Source organism: Erigeron canadensis, chromosome 6, assembly GCF_010389155.1.
Source record: "Erigeron canadensis isolate Cc75 chromosome 6, C_canadensis_v1, whole genome shotgun sequence".
Lineage (NCBI taxonomy): Eukaryota > Viridiplantae > Streptophyta > Magnoliopsida > Asterales > Asteraceae > Erigeron > Erigeron canadensis.
Window position 1 is genome coordinate 33,058,237 of NC_057766.1, and position 23,680 is coordinate 33,081,916.

The 23,680-nt window shown below is 30.6% G+C and overlaps 2 protein-coding genes across 2 annotated transcripts; one reads left to right on the forward strand and one right to left on the reverse strand.

Moving 5' to 3' along the window:
• Nucleotides 1–5,381: 5,381 nt before the first annotated feature.
• On the reverse strand, nt 5,382–8,999 carry LOC122605160 (plant cysteine oxidase 2). Its single transcript, XM_043778051.1, has 5 exons — nt 8,610–8,999; nt 7,218–7,336; nt 6,882–7,044; nt 5,958–6,182; nt 5,382–5,863 (listed from the first exon to the last, which is right to left on the reverse strand). The coding sequence occupies exons 1-5, from the start codon at nt 8,773–8,775 to the stop codon at nt 5,739–5,741; spliced, it is 798 nt and encodes a 265-aa protein (XP_043633986.1). The 5' UTR covers nt 8,776–8,999; the 3' UTR covers nt 5,382–5,738.
• An 8,438-nt stretch (nt 9,000–17,437) lies between these two features.
• Nucleotides 17,438–23,379, forward strand: LOC122603832 (uncharacterized WD repeat-containing protein alr3466-like). The gene is made up of 8 exons (XM_043776655.1): nt 17,438–17,789; nt 18,110–18,293; nt 20,204–20,301; nt 20,435–20,540; nt 20,673–20,890; nt 21,494–21,536; nt 22,039–22,292; nt 22,780–23,379. Exons 1-8 carry the CDS (start codon nt 17,581–17,583, stop codon nt 23,171–23,173), a joined length of 1,506 nt encoding a protein of 501 aa, XP_043632590.1. The 5' UTR covers nt 17,438–17,580; the 3' UTR covers nt 23,174–23,379.
• Nucleotides 23,380–23,680: the final 301 nt, after the last annotated feature.

Sequence of the window (23,680 nt, forward strand, 5' to 3'; positions counted from 1 at the left end):
TTGATGTGTCGCAAAGAGAAATTGTGTGCTTATTTGTAGTACATGAGGGAGGAGATTATATTACTTACAAGTATCGATATAAAGAGGCTTGGTGCACATTTTATGCCTTGAAGTTTTCTTACATTGATTGTATTGCAAAACACTTCTCCAGCCTCTTAAGCTTTTCATATTTTTTTGTTTGGAATATTAATACCAAATAAGATATCTGAAATGTTTTTAAAACCAGGGTTATTTTGCATTACCAAGGTTTTTTTACAATTTGATCAATCTTGAGTAATACAATTTTGGGAGTACTGGGGAAAACTCGACCAGTTGTGTGTAGTATCAATCTAGACAATACTACATTCCACTTATAATTCAGTTTTTCACTGCCCAAAATCCCGTTTGTTAAATAAATCAGGGTACGGTGCTAATGTATATTCCTGATAGTCGATCCTCTGCCCCAGCCCGAAAGTTGTTGCTTGGATTAAATGGATCCTTCGGGTTGAAAAAAGAGGTCAAACTTAACGCAAAGGTTGCCGGAAACTTGATTATTTGTATTGATAGAGCCACGCATTAGTTCTGTCTTATTAACAAGGTACTAGAAAAGTGTGTGAATGTTTTCTATTGCATCAAATGAGAGGTAAACTGGAAGAAGGTTTATTGGGATGAATTCGGCCCAATGAATATAGATTTAGTTCTAGTTTTAGACTTTTAGGTGGTGTTTGTTGTATATTTATTTGACTTGATAAGAGAATATATCAAATGTATTAACTTAGAAGATTTTGATCTATTGAGTTAAACTTAAAATATAAATAATGAGGTTAACTCAAAAAATCAAACTGAGTATATCTATAGAGTATAGATGATGATCTGTACATAATCGAATAATAACTAATTTAACTACGTATCACTGAATGTGCTTTAAGATGTTATATATTATACAAAACTATGAAGCATTTTGGTGTTGTAGAGATCGTAATATTACACAGCCGAATTCAATGAATGTGCTGACCAAAAGTTGATAATTACATTCAATGAATGTGTTGTACAAAAGTTAAGGCATCAAGAGTTTTACTAAAATGCATAACATATGTTGTTATATACAAGTTTTAACAATTTGGTCACATTTAAGTTTTTCTTCTCAAGTCTCATGTTTTGGTGGTGCTGGAAGAAAGAGTCGACAATGTAAGTTACTATAAAGAGCACCTTTAACGATCACGCACACAACACTATAGTTAATATATGGGCACTACACATTGAATCCTTTTATCTTACTTTTAATAATCAAACAAATAACTACCCAAACAATACCTTTAAGACAACAAATTTAAAAAAAAAAAAAAACCCTAAAATTTGATCCACACCAACAAACGGTATGATATAAACCACACTCCCTACCCGTTGTCACACTAATAAACTAACGGGCTAGCGGACCACACCCGCTAACAGACCACACCAAAAACCCATTAAGCGGTAGATCCTGTCGAGTTCTCTAAAAGCTAGAGTAGATCACTCTTTATGATGTCCAACTTTCGCCTGTCCAAGTTTACCCTGTTCACCTTTTCGGCCTCTTCCTTCTCACTTGAATATATGGCTTACACCTAGTTAGCTACATCGTCCCACATCCAAATATCTTTAAATCCTTGTCTCAAACCACTCCGGACTCATGTAAGCCTTTAGTTATAGCCTTATTTGGCATAACAAGCAAACGCACTCACGTTTTCAATATGCCAATTCTTACGAGTCTTGAATTTTAGATAGCCCCTGGTGTTACCAAAGACTCTTGTTGGATTTACACACTCTCGAACTGAACAGTTCACTATGTCCCAGCAAATAAACCTTTTTTGTTTGGGAAAACAAATTGCATTACCACTCTTCTTTGGAACCTAAGATTAACATTAAAGTACATTAAACTTAGTCACAATACTTTTGGTAAAAAAAAAAATGTAGAAGCTTTATATTTTACGGACTTTTTTTTATTAACTTTACCTTAAAAAAAGCGCATAGAAAATAAAGTTTTTACATTTTTCCGATACCAAATAAAGTAACTCACTTTAGTCTACTTTAATGTTAATGTTAGGATGCAAGGAAACGATTTGTACTCCCAAACAAAAAAAGGTTAGGGGTGTTTGGTTCACAGAATATTTTTGAAGGAATTATAATCTGTCAAAGAAATTGAAATTTGAAGGAATTGGAAACTGAATGGATAGCAATCTGATGGAATTGGAATTTGAAAGAATTATAATTTGTATTTGTTTGGTTGGCCAGAATCAAATGGAATGGAATTCATAATATAAATAATAATAATAATAAAAATAATTAATAAATATATTTTTATAAAATTTTTAAATTTATATTTTATAAAATGTGTATAAAATATTATTAACTTTTTATAATAATAAAATTATTATAATATAATAATTATATTTATAAAATAATAAAATTTTTACAATCTAGCATTATTAATTTAAATAAATAACTATTTAATAATTAATTGTTATTATTTTTATTAATTTATTGTATTATTTATATCATTAATTATTATTACTATAATTATATTTGTTATAATTATAACTAATTAATCTTATTTTTATTATATTAATTGTAATAACAATTATTATTTATCTTAAAAAAATTTTTGCGATAATATTAATTATTATAAATAATAATAATAACTGCTATTTAAATTAATATATAAATTATAATAGTAATAATAACTAATAATAATTATTTTTATTATTATTTAATTATATATAAAATAATAAAAATTTTACAGTCTAACATTATTATTTATAAAATAAATAACTATTTATCAATTAATTGTTATTACTCTTATTAATTTATTGTATTATTTATATCAATAATAATTATTATTATAATTATATTTGTTATAATTATAACTAATTATTATTATTTTTATTATATTATTATATTAATTGTTATTTATATTAATTGTAATTTTTTTTTTGCGATAATAGTAATTATTATAAATATTAATAATAACTGCTATTTAAATTAATATAATAATAATAATAATAATAATAGTAATAATAACTAATAATTATTATTATTTAATTATAATAATAATAATAATAGTAATAATAACTAATAATAATTATTTGTATTTTTATAATTTTATATAATATAAATAATAATAATAACTATTATTATAATTTAATACAATAACAATAATACCTAATAATAATTAAAAAATTATTATTATTATTATTATTATAAATAATAGTAATAGAAAAATATAATATCTATTAAATAAAACATAATAATAATTTTAGAAGTGTTAAATTGTGAATTCCATTGGAATTCAAAACTTTCCATCCAATTTGTCAAGGAATCTAGAATTCCTTCATATGATGGAAGTCAAAGGATTCCAATTCCAATTTCTTACGAGCCAAACAAGTCATGGAATGGAATTCAGATTCCAATTTCTTCGAATTCCAATGAATTCTGCGAACCAAACACCCCCTTAGTCTTTAATAACATCAAGGGGTTTTTAAATGGCAAGAATACTGGCAGATTGAATGCGCCAATGTGTTTGTTGATGCCACTATGACATAAGGCTATAGTTTAGGGCTTACATTTGATTAGCCTAAATACCGTATAAGTATGTACTAAGTTTATCGGTTCAAACTTTCTTATTGTTAGAGGATGATGAGATGTGACTAAATAGGGGTTGTGTTGATAATTTTTGTGGGGTTTTTTGTCGCTTGTGTTCTACTAATCTGATGGTTGTGATCTAGAAAATCAAAGGATGAAAGAATGTGAGAGCTTTGTGTTCTTGTTGGTAGCTTAGCTGGAATTTGTTTATTGTGGTTCTAGTGATTATATGGTGTTCTCATCTTGTCTACCTGACTAATCAGAGATGAAAAAAGAGGGATGAAAATAATAGAGAAAAATATAGATAAGTGTTGGGCGTAGTGTTATGAAAAGTGATTTCAAAAGTTTAATTTTGAAATTGTATGTGTTATGAAAAACGAATATTGAGTTTGCAAGTGCTACGAAAGACTGATACAAGCGAATGTGATAGATAAATGCATGTTAGTATAAATAGACAAGAAACCTGTGTAGCATTGCTCTTGCTTTCTTTACAAGTGAAAGTGGACATTTTTGGAGTACTCAAATAAGACCCATTGCTCTTGCTTTATTTTGCAGTGTGTAGTTGACATTTATGTTGAGTAGTTGGTTGTTAAAGTAGCCGTAGCTGGTGGTTAAAGTAGCCGATCATTTTTTGGATTCAATGTTTGAAGAGTGTTGTGTCAAATGAGCTCTTTATTGAAAATACATTTGTCCTCACCTCTAAATTATATTCTACCATCAACTAAAAAAACGATAGATCGATAAGAACCGTTTAATCTCATGTACCGAATTGGTACCCACATAACCCCCAGCAGGGATGGTGTCAAGGTAATTGAATCACTTAAATTTATCGGTTTTACCAAACTGGAAGATTTAAGATGCATTGTTACAAAACATACATCAAAATCCGGAAAATACCAGGAATACCGGAAATACCGGCCGTTATTGAATAGTGAATACACCGGAAAAATACCGGGCTAAAAATACCAGAGTACTCTCCGATCCGATGCCGGTAATACCGGCCGGTATTTATCGGTATTTAAAACATTGTTACTAAGCATGATTGTAAACATACAGAATTTTAATTTCTGTAGCCAAAATTCAATGAATGATAATAAAACTTCTGCATATCCACTAACATGAGCAAAAACTCACTCACTGACACCCAAACCAAAAACCTTAAACCACTTCTTACATTTAAACTTGCTTAAAGAAGTAGCAAGATTTAAAATCACCGTATTACTGCTTCGCCAACTAAATTATGTAACACGGTGTTTTAGTTAGAGCCAGTGGCTAAGCTATGTGGTGACTACAGGTGGTCATAGGAACCTCACAATTTTTATAAAACTCTTTTTTCTAGTATAATTTTTATGTATTTTTTTCAGTGTAAAGGTAAAAACAACCCCACAAAATATACACTTAAATATTATATTATACTCTCAATTTAAAGTTACATATTTAATTTACATTAATTATTAAGAAAATTTTACCCTCAGAAACCTTTATAGAAACACAATTACCATTTGTTAATCTGTGTTTTTTTTTCTAGAGGGGGGGGGGGGGGGGGGAACGAACTGCATATTCAATTTCCCCCTTTTTTTTTTATATATAGAAACAGAAAGGGAACCAACATCACTGTTTTTCATCCGACTGTTAAATATCTTTTCTGCAGCCAAGCCATACCATTTTAGGTAAACGTTTAACGTATCCCAAAACAATAAACCTTAAAATCAGGTTAATGCAAACTTGGATCTCCATTTCAAGTTGTCTCACCTAAATTAGGAACAAAAATCAAACAAATTAAGTACGGAACTAACAATCCATTTATTTATAACACCAACATGTCTATCTTAAACAATTCAAGAAAAGTTAACTGGTGTCTTTCTATCCCTTTTCATGGTCAACACTTTTTCCGACAGTAGAACGACCAAATGTGTACCTGGTGCAAGATTTATTCTGCCTTAACCTAAATTTGGTCGTTCCAACTCCGAAAAAGATGTACCCTTTTCTATGGCTATGCTCAAATAGTCAAATTATGTACAAGATCTTCAAAGTAAACGAAGAACCAAAGCAAAACCATTTGTACTCAACAGCTGAAAAGGAAAAAAAAAAAAAGAAACAGACAAGAGATTGTGCCGTCATTTTTAACATCCAATCTCAAGTCACTTCTCAATGATTTTTGGCCCGTTGTACAACGCTCCAACAACGGATAAGCCCGCAGGTTTGTCAATCTCTTCGAGCCACGCATAGTTTTCTGTCTTCTCATCATCAGGCAACTTTTTATCAACTGCCACACATTAAGAAAGTGGTGATTTCTATTAGTTCTTTTATAGAAATAAAGAGCTGTGAATTGATAATTGAGAGGGATTTGAGTAAGAAACCTGATAAACTTGTGAAAGGATGGGCCCGATAGTATTGGCAATGCCTGCCTTCAGGGTCACAATACGGAGGGCCAAGTACATCAAGAACAGCACATGCTGTTATTGCTGTAAAGCAGTGCATGTTACCACCATCTGTAGGGTAAAGGATCGATGTGTCGCATGGAGCTGTGAAATCAGAGTTGACTTTGAGCTTTGCAAGACGTACACTAACGGGTACTATTTCACCTGATGAAACGTGGTTCGTAAGTTTCAAGCCATGAATTCAAAATCAACAAAGTTGATATGATTTTAGAGCCAATCAACCTACATGGCTCATTGACTTATTTAGTTACCCACGAGACTGGCTCGGGTGACTACTTGATGATACTAATCTACACAATCACACATTATATGCCTCAAGATTTGCTACACGCGTCGAGAATCCAAACTACACGTTATAACATGTACACAAGTATACAAGACTCCACTCATAGCCAACTGGATAAAGTTAACACTATAAAGACGTAGTAATTTTTCTTAGGTGAGCATACAACAATGTAATCTACTATTTGCCTTTTACCAATATACGCAACATAGTTCCTCTAACCGTTTAACATGGCATCCATGTCATTTCTGGACGAAGTAAGTAGTTTGTAACTTTTTAAAACAACGTAGTTACAAAACTTTATACCGTTTAATGCTGCAAATTGCGATCTTTGGTAGGAATGGCAAGTACATTGCATTAAAGTGTGGGAAACTATGTTGCATACAAGCTAAAACAAAAATAGCACAATTTATTTTGGGTAGCTAACATATTTGCATGCTTCTCACTATTATCAAGGATGACGCTGTAAAACCTTTTTAGCCATATACCTAGCATTACATGGCAGAATCTTTCAACCAGGGATAGTAAAACAAAATACATGTCTCTAGCCAAGAACTCACCTTCTGATGAATCAGCTTTCAGAGTAGGGATTGAAGCAACGTCGTCCACCCAATCATATGCTTTGATATGCATAGTTCCAAAAAGAAGCTTACTGAAAACTGTCATCTGAGGATGATTATGGAGTGGCAGGACACCCGATGGCGGTAAAAGAAAAATGCCAATCTGCCATGATAAATCATAAACCATTAAGACTCACAAGATCCACATTTGCGCTTACTACTAATAATCTAATGTTAGTCATGGCAGATCATACTAAATCTTCAGTTAACAGCTCCAAGTAAGCTAGACAAGGACAGCAATAGCCTCTAAAACTTGAGTACTGACACAAAACATACCGAAAATTTATCACATTCGCTAAGGTGCAGGTACGTGATCTTAGGAAATCCTCCAGATTCTTTAACCTTGAAATACGGCATACTGGGACGAACGCCAACATCAAGTTCAGTCATTTCATCTGAAAACAGAGAAGAAAATTCAAGCAATCAATTCATCCGGAAATAGAGAGATTTAATGGTGCATTTGACCATATATGACCCAAAAAAATCTCATGAAATTTTCCAGACCAATATCATTGTAACACATTAATTCAATAGACATAATCAAAAGTTGTCATCTGTGAAAGAAATAAATCCATGTTGTTCATACAAAAGCTATGATTTAAATAAAGTCTGCAAGGTTATAAATGTCCATACAAGGGATTCTTGGTAAATTTCCGCACTCTCGGTTGAGAATCTTAGAAAAAATATATTGTATGGCAAGCATTACAGTCAACCAACCAAAAAGGCAATTAAGATTCGATAACGTATGCAATTCACTGCGTCCGTGTGGAATATTGCATACTAAAGAAATCCCTTTTTACAGTAAACATTAGTGACGATCGCTTACAATTTACAATAAATAAGCTAACAAGATACAACAAAATACACGTGTTTCACCGACAAAACCAACATAAACAACATGTGGAACACGGAAACTCATTCGGTTTGATAAACGTTGAGAATTAATGAATATACAACTATACAAGTGTGTCAGTTTAACTTCCAACAAATTCAATAGATGAAATCACAAGCATAGGTTCGTCAGCTTAAAGTATGAAATGTGTGAGTAAATAAACAGAATGAACAGAACATCAAAGTTTTCTCTATGTTTTATCATTTTCATGTACCCCTTTCCATAATTAGAACTAACTTTAAGCTATCTTTTTTCAAACCTAAAGCTTTCTATATCTAACATCCACATACATATTCTTCAGTTGTCAGATTTATTTGTTCCAAAACTGTATATGGCAATCCACTATCAATATATAATACATTTAATCTATTATCTACATTCAATATTCAAAATATTTACACATTTGACATTCAGTCAAAAATGGACAATTTTCAAAAGTCAAGCAAATAGTCTACAATACATCAAACTTAACAAACCTATCAAAAACATACCAAATTCCAAATCTAACTACCAAGTAACACACAAATCAAATGTGCTTTAATCATTCAAATTTACTAACATATACAGGCATACAGCACAAAACAAATACAAAACACAAACAAAAATAAACCTAGTATTCCAAAAGACTCCTTCTCTATGGTTAATATTGTTGCTACGTAAAAATAACTGCCCCTTAGAAGTAATTATCAACATCATGTAAACAGCATCAAAATTAAAATAAATATTAAAAAGAAATATAAAATTAAAAATATATATATATATATTTAAAAACTTACTTAAAATAACTTTTAGACGTTCAATACCATCAGCAGTTGGAACAATACCAGGACCACAGGTGGAAAAAACCTCTCTGCATGTATCATAAAGCTTTTGAACTGCAGTAACTTTCTTATGCCTTAATTTCCTCTTCATTTTTTTACCTAAAACTTTCTCCATTCCCATTTGTTCACCAAAACTTACATTCACGCACTAAAATACCATTTTTGTGTGTAATCCAAAACCAAGAGTTCTGACTAAAAAACACAAATTTATAAAGTATTCCAATATGGGTGTTCTCAAAAACTCTTAAAGCTGTAAACTTTGAGCTTATAATGACAGTTTTGATAGAGCTCAGATCAAGATTTTATGAAAAATTCAACACCCAGAAGAAAAAAAAAAAGATGCAAACTTTGAATAGTAATTGTGATATTAGGATCTGGGTATGAAAGAAAAGGAAAAAAAGATAGGAGACAAAAACAGGAAAAATAAAAAGATGGACAGAGATGGTACTTTGATAGTTTGATGTGATGATTTTAATTAAGAAAAAGAGTGCATCTTTATATGGATAGATATAGATATATATGTATATGATATAAGTAACAATAACAACAACAATGAAGATGAATGAAAGATCAATGTGAAGTGATAATGGGGTTTAAATGGGACGCAAGAAAAAATATATATAAAAATGAAAAAGGTTTTGGCTTTGATTTTGTTTGAGTTGAAAAGAAAAAGATAAGTTTTCTCGAGAGAGAGAGCAAAAACTAGGTGCTTGTTTTGGCTATTCGGTGGGCAGGTTACAGCGGATTTATATTCTTTTCATTTTTATCAAAGTCTTTTTCAACTTACAATATTCATATTTCTTTTTATTTTTTATATATATTTATTTTCTGTTATTAATTTAAACCAACACCGTGACTGCCATGCTGACCCGAGTTCTCGTATTTGAACTTAATTAATATTAATTAAAAAATGATAAATCTTCTCACATAAAAGTTTAAAAATCTTTTCAATTACCGTATATGATTATGACAATTGACATGTATAAAAATCAAATATGAAGATTAGGAAGAAAATTTAGGCTATTTTTTAGAGACATATATCATTTCTTTCATTTTGATTTTATACAAACATAAAGTGTTATATCTATTTAAAACGGTAATAACTGGCAACAACAATTTCATGGTTTCAACAACTTTTGAAAAACTTAGAGTACTTCCAATGGTAACTTTGAAAAGTTTTTTGTAAGGCTTATTATTATTACAAAAAGTTTTTACAAAGACATTTTATCATTAAGTGCAAAAGCTTTTTTGACAAAAACATAAAAAACTTTAAGCTATTACATTCTCTTTCATACATATTTAATTGTAATCTAAAGGATTTCAAACTATTTTAAAGCTTTTGCCATTGGAGTGAAAGTTTTTTAAAAAAAAGTTTTACCATTGAAGATGCTTTTAGATTATCATATAAATGTTAGTCTAGAATAAAATAATAATTTTGTTTATCTTTTTGTTTGTTTATGATATTTCAAATTGAACATGAACAACCATTAAATAACTTCAAAAAGTTGTTAAAAACGAGTTGTCATCGCTTCAAACAGATGTAACGTTTATGTGTGGATATAATGTAAATGAGAGAAATGATATATCCTTATAAAATTTAACTTAATAATCCTCTTAAAATTTTAAAATAATGATATGTAGATTTCATTAAATAATTGAATTATCTGCATCAAAGTTAGACCTAAAAATATACATGACCAACTATCAATAACATGTGACAATCAACGTGAAATAAAAAAACAAAAAGTAAGAAAATACGTAAGAGCATATTCAAAGTTGTAATTCAAAAGAAAGAGTAAAGCAAACTTTGTATCATAAAGAAGTCAATAAAATGAAATGACCAAAGATAAACTCAAACTCAACAACATCATGTCATGAAGATCGACCAAGTTGTTCTTAAATTAGAATTTAGGGAGGAAAATTCTCAGAAGTTTACTAACATAGTTATATTCAAAAAACTTTTGAATATTAAATTAAAATCAATTGTCAAAATTTAAAAATGATCATTGCATTTTGACCACTGATTTCTATAAAATGGTCAAGATTTTCTAACTTGACCACTCAAGTTAAAAATAACACATATACAGGAAAGATAAGCAGTGAATTAACACTGTATGGTTATGCATACTATACAATGCATACCACAATGCTTAAAGCAAGTCATTGTTGTAGATGTCAAAACTTTGTTGTAGATTTATTAATACTCACTTATTTACATCTCTATGTGTAACGTTGTATTGTTTATTTTGATACTTAACTCACTACCTATTATTTGTTATTACGCAATATGAACCAATGTTTTAAATACAGGTATTTTACTCGTACAGATGTGGTACTTTACCTGTCGGTATTACTGGTATGGTTAACTTTATTTTATTTTCTTTATAAAAATGCTACAAAACTTGTAATAGTTCATGGAAAATAATAAAAATACAGATAATCCACTCAGAATAACATCAAATAGGTATTTCATAACAAAAAATAAGTTTTTAAAGTTTATAAACAATAAAATTTAACATCAAAATATTACAAAAATAATTTTTTTAAAAATAAAAAACCGGTTTTAAAATATTAAAAAATACTTGAAAAACTTTAAAACATCGACGATAAATATATAGTGAAAATACCGGTCAAAATATCAAACTTAACTGACCAAATCACCAAATGATACCCAGCGTTATCGGCTGGTAGATTTTGATAGGGACACAAACTAAGGAATTGCTTACCTACCAAACATGCATAGTTAGGTAGTGGTACGAATAGTATGTTACTACGTGGAATGTTTTATATGACATTACTGGTAATAAATAAATGAACTAATTAAACTAAAAGCTTTTAGTTCATTCTTTGACAGAATCGAATTTTGCATATCATTTTCAGTAAAAATCAACAATAACAAAATTCCTAACATTCATAATTAACAAGGCAAAAGTTAAAAGCTTTTTGGATTATCACCATTAGCCCAATCATTAGTATTTTTTTAATGTCAATAGAGTTGATGATTTATTGATAAGATTTTAGATTATGGAATATTCAATCTGAGTTCGATTTACATTTTTTCAATATGCAATGATGGATTATTATGGGATTATTTTGAAAAACATATAATCCATCTCATATATTCGTGTAATTTAGGTTTCGTTGACATTGATTATATGAATTTGTATATATGGATTATTTTGAGATTATTTAACATGATGTGCTCACAAGGCACATAATTAATCAAAATTAAATGAATAAGAGTTTGTCAATGCCTTATCCTTATCCTTATTAATATATATATATATATATATATATATGTGTGTTAATCTTAATAGTAATTTAGTGTTTTGTTAAAGTTGATTAAATGAATTATATATATATATATATTTTTTTTAAAAATTAGTTTGTTTTAAGGAAAAAGTTAATCCGTTTAAATATATGCCTGTAACTAAATGTTACAAAAACCTTCTATTTTAGCATGCAGTAGAACCCAAAAATTTTAAATTATATAGTAAAAAGTTAAAGTTTTTCCGTTATATTGACGTGAACTAAGCTTATTTGATAGAGATTTTTTGTTTTGGGGTAAAAATCAAAATTTAATCTTTAACATGAGATGATGTAGTTATAATTTTGTTTTTGGTTATAATTGGATGGATAAATTTAAAACAGAAAAATATCTTGGTTTGTTTTTTACAGTTTAACAAAAAATTCATGCACTTGTTCAAAGTTCCAACTTACTATCTTATCCATTTTATATTTTTATGTATTGAAAAAGACGCCATTTTAGCCTTTTAAAGGATGGTACGAGGTTCATGCTTTGGATTCGTTTCGTCCATCCAGTCCAATGACAACATGTCCACATGCTCCCACTTGTTGTTTTTTATTTTTTTTTAATTGTCATCTATTGGATAAGAAAAAAATAGTGCTTATGACATTATTTACCCTTAAAGTTAAATGTAAATGTAAATTTATTTATAAGCGTTAAAATTTTTTGACACTGTTAATACCGTTTAACATATCATATAATATCGTTCACATATGATTTATTATGATATGATTTTCCCATTAGATGTGAATACAATAACTTTGTATAATTATTCTCATATCCAAAAACCGAGTTTCTTAAATCTGGAAGACGGTTGTTGGTAGTGGAGATAACGTCAAGTGCTGTTGATAATAGATATAAAAGTAATTGATATAAAAGGGCAAAGAGTTAATAAAGATATTTTAAAAGATAAATGACTAATAGTGTAATTTACTAAATTTTAGACAATTCCTTCCATTTAATGTGTAACATGGGCTTTTATTTTATGAGAAAATGATCCGTACTGCAAACTTTACATAAACTTAGATATTGCCACATTAAAAAAAGTTACAGATTAAACCTTTAAATTTGATAAACATACAACCCCCCCCCCCTTGAATTTTACATAAATCCCCCCTGAATTTTACATAATCCCCCTGCTTTATCTAAGATAGATATTGTATGTTTTACCTAACATTTTCCCTTATTTTATATAATATAATATAGATAGTTAGATATTATATGGTGGTAAATGTTCATTTTAATTCTTAATTTTTTATGAAACCCAAGGACCAAATCCTAGCCATTTGATCATCTCAATCAATGGCTAGGATTGAAACCTATGCCTTAATTTTTTTTTAAAAAAACATAGAGGGACATATATGTAAATTTGCTTAACAAAAAAAAACTTTCTTTTCCCCTTTTCTCCTCCTGATGGAAACACACACAAACACACACTCTCCCCCTCTCTTCTTTTCCTTAGACGGTGACCACCACCACCACCACCATATCCAACCGCCGCCACCACCGCCACTACAATCTGGATCTTCATCTCAAACCACTAGCAACAACAACAACAAGTGGAAGATGATGTTTTAGATATTATTAGAGTGATATTTTATGTAATTTATGTTTTTTATATAAAAAATGGATAAACAAACCATTTTTATCCATGATTTGTAGTTTTTTTATCTTATTTTTGTTTTTTTATATGATAAGAAGTTGTATTTTTGGTTATTGTTTAAAATTTTTATAATGAGTTTTGCCTACAAAGTGTTTGATGAAATGTCTAAACCAAAATGTAAGTACAAAATCAAATTTGATTATATACGTATTTAATGATTGTATAGCCAATCATACTTGATTGTACATAGATCTATTCTAAAATTTGAATTTGTTATATTTGTGTTTTGTAACTTTGTTTGTGCAATCAAATTTGATTATGTATTGAGTTTTTAGTTATCTGTTTGTTTGTGACTATATGTCTATAATCAAATTTGATTATGTGTTGATATTTTAGTGATTTATATTTTTGCAACTTTATGTCTAGAATCAAATTTGATTATGTATAGAGATTTTAGAGATTTTGATTTTGTAACTTTGTTTGTACAATCAAATTTGATTTTGTATTGAGTTTATAGTTACCTGTGTGTTTGTGACTATATGCCTACAATCAAATTTGATTATGTGTTAATATTTTTAGTGATTTCAGTTTTTACAACTTTATGTATAGAATCAAAGTTGATTATGTATAGAGAATTTAGATAAAACAAATGAGTTCCATATCAAGAAACATATTCAAAATCAAACTTGATTTTATGTATATGGTGTCAAACTTATACAATATCAAATTTGATTTTGTGCACCAATTGACACAAAACAAATGAGTTCCATACAAAGAAAGTTATTCAAAATCAAAATTGATTTTAAGCATACAGTGTAAAAAGTTAAACAAAATCAAATTTGATTTTATGCATACATTTAGACAAAACAAATTTGATTCTGTGTTGGTATTTTTAGTGATTTCGGTTTTTACAACTTTATGTATATAATCAAAGTTGATTATGTATTGAGAATTTAGACAAAACAAATGAGTTTCATATCAAGAAACCTATTCAAAATCAAATTTGATTTTATGCATACAGTGTAAAAGGCTATACAAAATCAAATTTGATTTTATGCATACATTTAGACAAAACAAATTTGATTATGTGTTGTAATCTTTAGTGATTTCAGCTTTTACAACTTAATGTATAAAATCAAAGTTGATTATATATAGAGAATTTAGACAAAACAAATGAGTTCCATATCAAAAAACCTATTCAAAATAAAATTTGATTTTATGCATATGGTGTCAAACTTATACAAAATCAAATTTGATTTTGTGCACACATTGAGACGAAACAAATAAGTTCCATACAAAGAAACTTATTCAAAATCAAAAAATGATTCTACGCACACAGTGTAAAAAGCTATACAAAATCAAATTTGATTTTATGCATACATTTAAACAAAACAAATTTAGCTCATAACAAAACAAAGTTACACAAAATCAAAATTGATTTTACGCATACGGTTTCAAAAACCTATACAAAATAAAGTTTGATTTTCTGCACACATTGAGACAAAACAAATGATTTCCATCCGCTCCGAAATGGGTGTCCTTTTTAGGGTTTTAGAATGTGTCCCTCCCCCTCCGGATCAAACTTGATTTCACATGTTCCTCCCATACTAAATCCCGCTATAGGGTTTAGGGTTTGAAGGTCGAGGGTTAGCAGTTATGCTAACCTTACGACTTAGATAGTGCATACATTGAGACAAAACAAATGAGTTCCATCCGCTCCGAAATGTGTATGTGAAACTTTGGTTTAGACATTTTATCAAACACCTTGTAGGCAATATTGTAACAAACAACAAAATTAATCAAATAGTTGGATTATCTAATTATATTGGATTATCACCAGACAAATTTCGAATTTACATAAAAAGGTCATATTCATATTCAAAAGATCTTCCATTGTTCATTAATATTTTCAAGATCAATTGATGATGACTGATGGAGATGATGACGACGACAAAGACAACGATGACTGTGCCATTTCGATTGAAACGTATGGTGGTGGTAATGGTGTTTTTGTTGCTATTAATCAGTTTCAAAAGGGGGAAGAGAAAGAGATCTGTGTGTGTTTGGAGCCAAGAAAAGTGGTGATTAGAATAACATGTCAAATGACAAAAATACCCCTCCGTGTTTTTTTTTCTTTTTTTAATCTGACTGTTGATCTTTTTTGATCCAAGGGCTGAGATTTAGCCCTTGAATCTCATCAAATTATTAGGATTTGCCTGATCACAACTCAGGTTTAATAATTTAGTATCTAAATAGAATAAAACATTATGTTCAACAAAAACAAAAAAGAACTTCGTAAAATATGATCAGATATTCTCACTTACAGGTATGATTTATTTATTTAGATTTTACAAAATTCAGTTAAATCTATAAAATACGGAGTATAAGTTATTAACACCTCATGTCCTCATCGTATCGTATGATTCGTATCTTCCTAAAATGTAATATGGGATAAGGATCTAAGAATGTAATGAACTATGGACAAATGTTTATGTCGTGTAATGAACTACTTGGATGTTTATTGTATGTAATGAACTTTCAAATCCAGGTTATTGGATGTATCCGACCAATCAAAAACTTACAAGTGGCAGCTTATATGGTTGACACATATACCCTGACACATCCAATAACCAGGATTTGAAAGTTCATTACATACAATAAATATCCAAGTAGTTCATTACATAACATAAACATTCGTGCATAGTTCATTACATTTTCAGGTACTTAAATCACTCCATCGTGTGGACTGTGGGCCGCTATTTATTATTGGGCTTATGTTTTAATCAGAATTCTACAGATTTTTATAAAATGTAAAATCACTCCATCGTATGGGAAAGCTTTACAGATTTTAATTTATGAACCAGTAGGAAAGTCACATATATTGTTATAAAAGTGAAGTGTTTTCTTTTTTTAAAAAATAACTTTTTTTATTCAAAATATTATGGTATAACTTATTAAATGGTCTATTTTACATAAGTTAATGTGGATCAGATGAAATCATTACACCTAACATCATTCCAAGTTCTAATGTTATAATCTAACATTTTTATTTTTATTTCTTTATTATTATATAAATATTTTTCAATCTTTTTCCAAAAGAAATTACACAAAAGTTACTTGCGAATGGAAAAATATTTTTAATAAACCTCACAAGTACTTTATTTTTGAAGATATCTTCACTACTCATTTAGACCAATTATTTTTATATTAATAATTTACAACACTCACCACTGTTACCATGACACCGTCATCGCTGGCACTACAATCGCATTGCGCATATACTATATTTGTCTTTGTTTATATATACGAAACTTTTCATATTACATTATATATAACTCATTGTACTTACATATTAAATTCTTTAAACTTTAAACTAAATGAGTGCATTCGTTGCTAAAGACTAATAACAAATCAAATTTTTTTCCAAAAACTGGCTGGAACACTCGACTCTTAGACTTAAAATTTAAAAAGATAGCCAAACCAAATTGTACGTTAAAAAGTGTTTTATTTTCAATTAAAAATTAATAAAGAAGTATGACAAATTCGAGTGCCAACTTCACAATTTGGACAACCCATTTTAATATAAAACAAAATTGAAAATAAAACTTATATTTTAACCTTTGACCACTATAATCGTGCAATGCAGCAACAATGACGATAGTGTGATGGTGTAGATAATTCATGTAAAAATATTTGATTTAAAGAAGAGTAGTAAAAATAATTTATACAGAAAGATATATGATGTAATTAATATTAAGGATTAATGTTAAAATAAGTTTGGTAAATTCACCTGATCCATTTTTCTTTTTCTTGACTACCAACACAAGATTGTAATAGCTTTTTATACATAACCTTTAAACTTCATATCCTTGGAGTTTTATTGTTGCTATATCCGTGATACACTTCCGGCCGAAACACCCCTCAAATAATTTGATCAAAGCTGTAATCTTTAAAACTTGTTTTTGGAGGATAAAAAAACGGAGCCAATCAAAATTTCCAATTGCAACAATTCAGTAATGGCTGACAAGAATCCTTCACAATCGACTAACGACAACAACAACAACAAGGATTCAACAAAAACAAAAGTGACGGATGTGGATACAGACTCACTGGTTCAATGCACGAGTTACCTCACTCGTCATGACATGATCAATTTATCCCTTTCCTCCAAATTCTTCAATCACCTTCTTTTGACCTCCGATTCCATCTGGCAACGCCTCTTCAGGTATCTAATTCTTATTTTTACTGCTTTTATTATATTGTTTAGGCAGTATGACATGGGCGGGTTAGGACAACAAATTTTAGACTAAGTTTCTATTTCCAGAATTCACTAATATGAAAGTGTGAGGCTCTTGAGATCATTTTAGCCACAGTTACAATATAAATAGATGAGTATTCTTTTGGATAAATATTTATATGATTTACTACTCGATCGTGCGACTCATTTTTGCTTTTGTACAACGTTCATCTTTCACCAAGATGTGGTTATTTAGTGTGTCATATGATACTGGTGGTGCTAAGGGAACATAATACTGTTATGTGCAGGGAGCGGTGGCCGAATGTCCAACCATATATCAGTTCCCAAACCTTAGGTGTAAGAGAAGCATATTTAGCACGATACAATGCTCTGCAACAGTTTAAGTTTGTTGACCCTCTAGTTTGTAACTTACACACTGATGAAAGATGCAGTGATCTCTTACTTTGCAAGAATTCTATATTTTCTTCTCAGGTACCCTGCAAATTATTTTTACAGTATCATACTATTATTTTAGTGGTGATATTGAATCCTTCAGATACTTGAAAGGTATAGTAATTAGATAATTATTTTTTATTCTACACAAACTTCATATCACTGTGCATATATAAAATAATTTATCTGATTGAGCCTGGGAAACATGAGGGTCTAAGTTGATACTTCCTTCGTGTAGTTTCAGATACTTGCAAGGTTGCATGATCAGAGAAGTAGTATTGTTATCGGTATTATTTTGCTAAAATCAGGTGTTTGGGCAAAATTTAATACTTAGGGGCTGCACTAGTTTACAATGTTTTCTCATGCTTTACCTGTCAGCTTTAACCATTGAGCTAAATACTAATCACTTAAGCATATTGAATTATTGGTTGCAGAACAGTAGCGATTTCAATCTCAAATGGTTATTTAATCATTCATAGAGTTTTAGTCATATTTAAATCTATCATTGCCAAGATACTTATTATTTTTGGTGAATCTGTGTGGTCTTTAATTTTACCGGGAACGTATGGGTCTCTGTTGAGAAGGAAATTATACAATAACTTACCACAAGAAAAAGGAAGATTTTAATAGACAAACCAATTCATTGTCATCCATATCATGAAAATGGATATATATGGCCATATGGGAGGGGAGTATTGAGACGGAAATTATTACTGCAAGAGTAAGGAAGATTTTAGAGGGCAAACCAACTCATTGTTATCGTCTTATCGATATCATGAAAATGGATACATATGGGAGGGGAGTATCTTGTGAGTATAGTTTTTGTAATGTGAATCAGGCTACCTTGTGGTGCCGCATATTATGAAGTCACTGGGTGACCAGGTCCAGTTTTGAGGTTGTATTGGTTATCTTCTGTTATTAATATGATTAGTATGATATGTCTTGAATAATGCATTAGTCTGGAGTGTCCTTATGCGCTACTGAAAAATCAGGGTCCATGAGCATGTAGAAGTGAGACCCCGTTTCTAGCTTTCCAAAATGTTATTGTGACAAAACTTATACTAAGTATTCTATGAAATTTTCCCATAGCTATTGTCGCATTTATTTGGAGATACTTGGCTCAACGAAAACCTTCATTCTGAAGGCTCTTGTAATTGAGAGTATATTGTAAAATCTTGCAACCCTTCGAATCAGCTAAAGCTTTTATGTCGAAAGAAGTCTCTGTTCTTTTAAAGACTTGTGCTTTTACTATGTAGACAGTCTTCACTGTATCATTGAGCGAACGTAGTATGCATGAAAATGACTATTGTGAGTTTTCGATACTAAAATCAGGGAGTATACTGTTCTGCAGACACCTGGTGACTGGTAGTACGCTTTTGTCTTTTGGAAGTAGGTTTAATGTTGATTGCTTCAGTTTTAATTTTGTGTCTAAATTTATTCTAGCTTTACTTGATATTTCTTACTTCGATCATCCCACAAGGGAAAAAGGCACTTGGTTTTAGCTAAGTAGTTAAAGACCAGGATTTCGGTGTTTCTTTCAAGGACCGATATCGGTGGGATCTGGAATTTCGGTAACTTTAATATTATGCAATATCTATATATATAAATAATTAATGCTTAATACTTAATAGAAATATTAAAAGTCATGCTTAAAAGTGTCAATATGTGATAGATTAGTGATAATACTTGTAAAAATTAGTGTTTATTATGTTGTGTTTAAGTTGGACCCCCAAAACAAAACTAAACCGAAATCCCAACGAAATTTGGACCGAAATCAGTGGAATTTTGGAAATTGGACCGAAAATTTCGTTGACCAAAATTTGTACTGGGGGATCCCACCTTAGGACTGAAAACCGAAATCCCACTGGGATCCCACCGAAATTGACTACATAGGGTTTTAGCAATTTATATTAGCTTCACTATTCACAATAATCTGTTTGAACTTGCAGGGTCCATACATAAAGATTTTAAGTATTGATAAACTTTTAGAAGGAGATGATTGTTTGGTCTCACTTAATGATCGTCGTGCGAGAATTACCAGCATGAGGTGAGACTTCGCTGTGTTTTGAATCCTTCTTTACGAAGTATTTTGTATGATCTTTAAACACTGACCTTCTTGTCGAAAGGTTGAATGCAAACATGTGAAATAGTTATAATCAGTTATGCCATTTTTTATGCAGATTGTATCCTCTGAAAGAAACATCGTTATTTCGAAACGAGGCACAAATAAATGATAATGTTTTAGTCACCTCAAGCTCTGATCACTCTATTCGACTATGGTGGAAGGTATGGATAGGGGATTTTGATTTTATTCATTAATGTGCTTTGTAGCATCGTATGCAGTTTTAGTCGCAACATATTATTGTTGTTCAATATTCTTGATTGATTTTTGAAGTTTGTTACTAATGCTGATTCCAGGGACGTCGTCAGCGATGTTTCAGAGGTCATAATGGTCCTGTTACTATACTTTCTGATAAGTTGCTGGGTGATGGCAGTGGAAAAGTTTTTGCAAGTGGAGGTGAAGACAGTACAGTCCGCCTTTGGTCACTGAGCTCAAGTGGAAAGCGTGGTCAGCATGCTTTGAAAGCCACACTTTATGGGCACGAGAAACCTATAGTACTGATGTCTGTTACCGGGTATTAATGATTTCCATATGCATATCCTACTCTTTTAGAATTTTGGAGGTCCATTTATAAATTGAATTACTCAAATAGTTTTGTTGCTATGAATGTCTTCTCCGAGTGTATTTTACATGAATTTCTGGCATTTTATATCAAGGTGAATCACTTATTTTATCATTAGTAATCATTATTTGATATTAGAACTTCAGTTTTAGCTTTAAAATCTTTGTTGAAGGGCGCTGGAGATATTAGATTATTACTTGAGCATAATTATTTGACTATACGTGAAGTCAATAGTTATTGTATCATCAGGATAGAGAAAGTTTCGAATTCTTAAGTTATCACTTGACCGGACCTATTAAATCATGAAGTCATTAAACAAATTACTAGGAGGCCGATGCAGATGCATAGGTAGGCTCAGTCGCTAACTTCTATCATGAAAAATTTTCTCTACCGCGTTTTCTTGCTAGATAAAACTGTCAATCGAGTATGTAGGTTGCATTTAGCGTATAGGAAGTGCAGAGAAAAGGAATTGTATTATACGATGTGATTCTCCTTTTTGGTGGAGACATGCATGCATACTCATTTTAACATACTCTCTTTTGTATTCGTATCCAGGCATAAGGCTTCACTTATAGTAAGCATGTCAAAAGATTCCAAGGTATTGTCATTAGTTAAACTATTTGGTGATGTTATTATTTAGAACACTTCCATTTTTTTATTTATATATGACTTAGTAGTTCTCAGTATCAACTGTCGTCACGGTGTCAATTAGGCTTTTTCTTGCTGTTGGTATTATATTTGGGATTTTGTTTTTCTATGTGAGCTCGTGTTTGGTCCAAGTGAGCTATATTTGCAATGATCCTGACTTTAAAAGCCATCATCTTTTGAGTATTTTTACACTAAACCACCCTTATAAACAATGTTTGATAATTCCGGGAATTCTCAATTTTTAGGATACGTGTAGGCTTTTATAATCTGATATCTGTTATATCACGTCGGGGTAAATTTTATCCGTACTTTTATGTTCTTGTGTTTCTTGAAGTGAATGGTCACTTATTTCTAGTTACTGGAGTCACTGTTAAAGACTTTTTAGTTTATGTTCCTTATGTAAATGGGTGTGAATGTTTGTTATGAGCTTCTAATAGTTTTACTAAAAACAGGTTAGGGTATGGGATGCCTCAATATCATCATCTGATCATAATTCTAGCTGTGTGGGCATGACTTCTGTCCCTGGCGTGCCAGTGGGCATGAAGTGCCATGATTCGTTACTCTATATAGCTGCTGGTTCTTCCATTGAAGCAGTTGACTTGAGGACAATGAGAACAGCTTTTAGAACATCAACAATCGAAGGAAGATTGTATTCACTTGATGTTATGCCCTCTAAATTTTTAGCGTGTGCTGGTGGACTTGGCAGGTTAAGCTCTTCCCTGATATTGCAATATTTTCATCATTCATAAATGCTTACAAATTCTATCGACCCCCATGAAATTTTCATTCTTAATGTGTGATATTCATTTACCATCTATAGCCATAGACTTGGTAAAAGGTCCACCTTAATTAACTACTTATTTGACCCACACAATTTTTTTTTGTTCATATTAACCTTTTTTTGTAATTAATTATTTAGTCTGGATGACAAAATATAGGATTGTTATAGTTTTAATAAAGATGTATGGATGAAATGATTAGGAGGTGGTATGCATTAAAAATATACTTTCAACTCGTTGGATTCACTGAACCCATTTGGCTCGTTTTCCTTCCAGCATTTTTTTGATTGAACCTGTTTCAGATAAAACTAGGCCATACCGATTCATTCATAATGCATTGAAATTTCCGCCTCTACATATAGTGGTAACTTTTGCAGTGTTTTTCTTCAAATATTTCTGTTTATTATTGTGCAGAGCCATGCTTTGGGACATAAGGAAAGCTACAGGGACCGGGGAAGCCATCCCAATGGCTGTACTGGATGAACATATAGGTCCAGTTACACACTTGCACATGGATCCGTACAAAATTGTCACTGGAGGTCCTAAAGACCCTCACATTAATATCTGGGAGACCAACACTGGGGATCAAACAAACTCCCTGATTTGCTCAGGCTCAGGCTCTGGATGTTCTTCAATGGCTGTTGATGGTTTCCGAATCGTCACTTCTGCTCACAATCAAGAATTTGATGTTATACGTTATAGTGATTTTAACACTGCTGTCTGTTCTGGCTCATTAAAGGATGAAGTAATTGGTTCAAAATTTTGGCACTCATCCACTTCTGATGACACTGATGAAGCCAATGGATAATTTTTCTTTCTTTGATGTAAAGATATAGCACCTAAATTTAAGAGTTTCAGAGTTGTAGTATATCTATATTGTGTCGAGATGTTTTAGTCCTACGAAACAGAAGAAAACTTGTCTTGACAAGGAGAAAACTGTAGTTTTCTAAGCCTCGAGTCCATATATATAGTGTAACACAAATCAAGAATCATAATGCTAAAAAGTTTAGATTATGAGTTGGTCAAGATGTTGACTAGATACATGGAAATGAAGAACAGAAGATTGTGGCTTTAATAGTTTAATGTGCAATATTTTTTTCATTTCAATCATCGTCATCATCAACATCATCATCTATGTGTTTAATAAAAAGAAGGGGAAAAGAAGAAATCTGGAAATGGATTTTAGTGTGAAAAAGGAAGGAAAATACGATGAAATGATGAATTTGCTCCTCACTTAACGGACCAAATAGAGGTAAGGTTGTAGAGGAAAAACAGAAGAAATTGACTCACTTCAGGTTAAAGTTTAAGTTTTTTT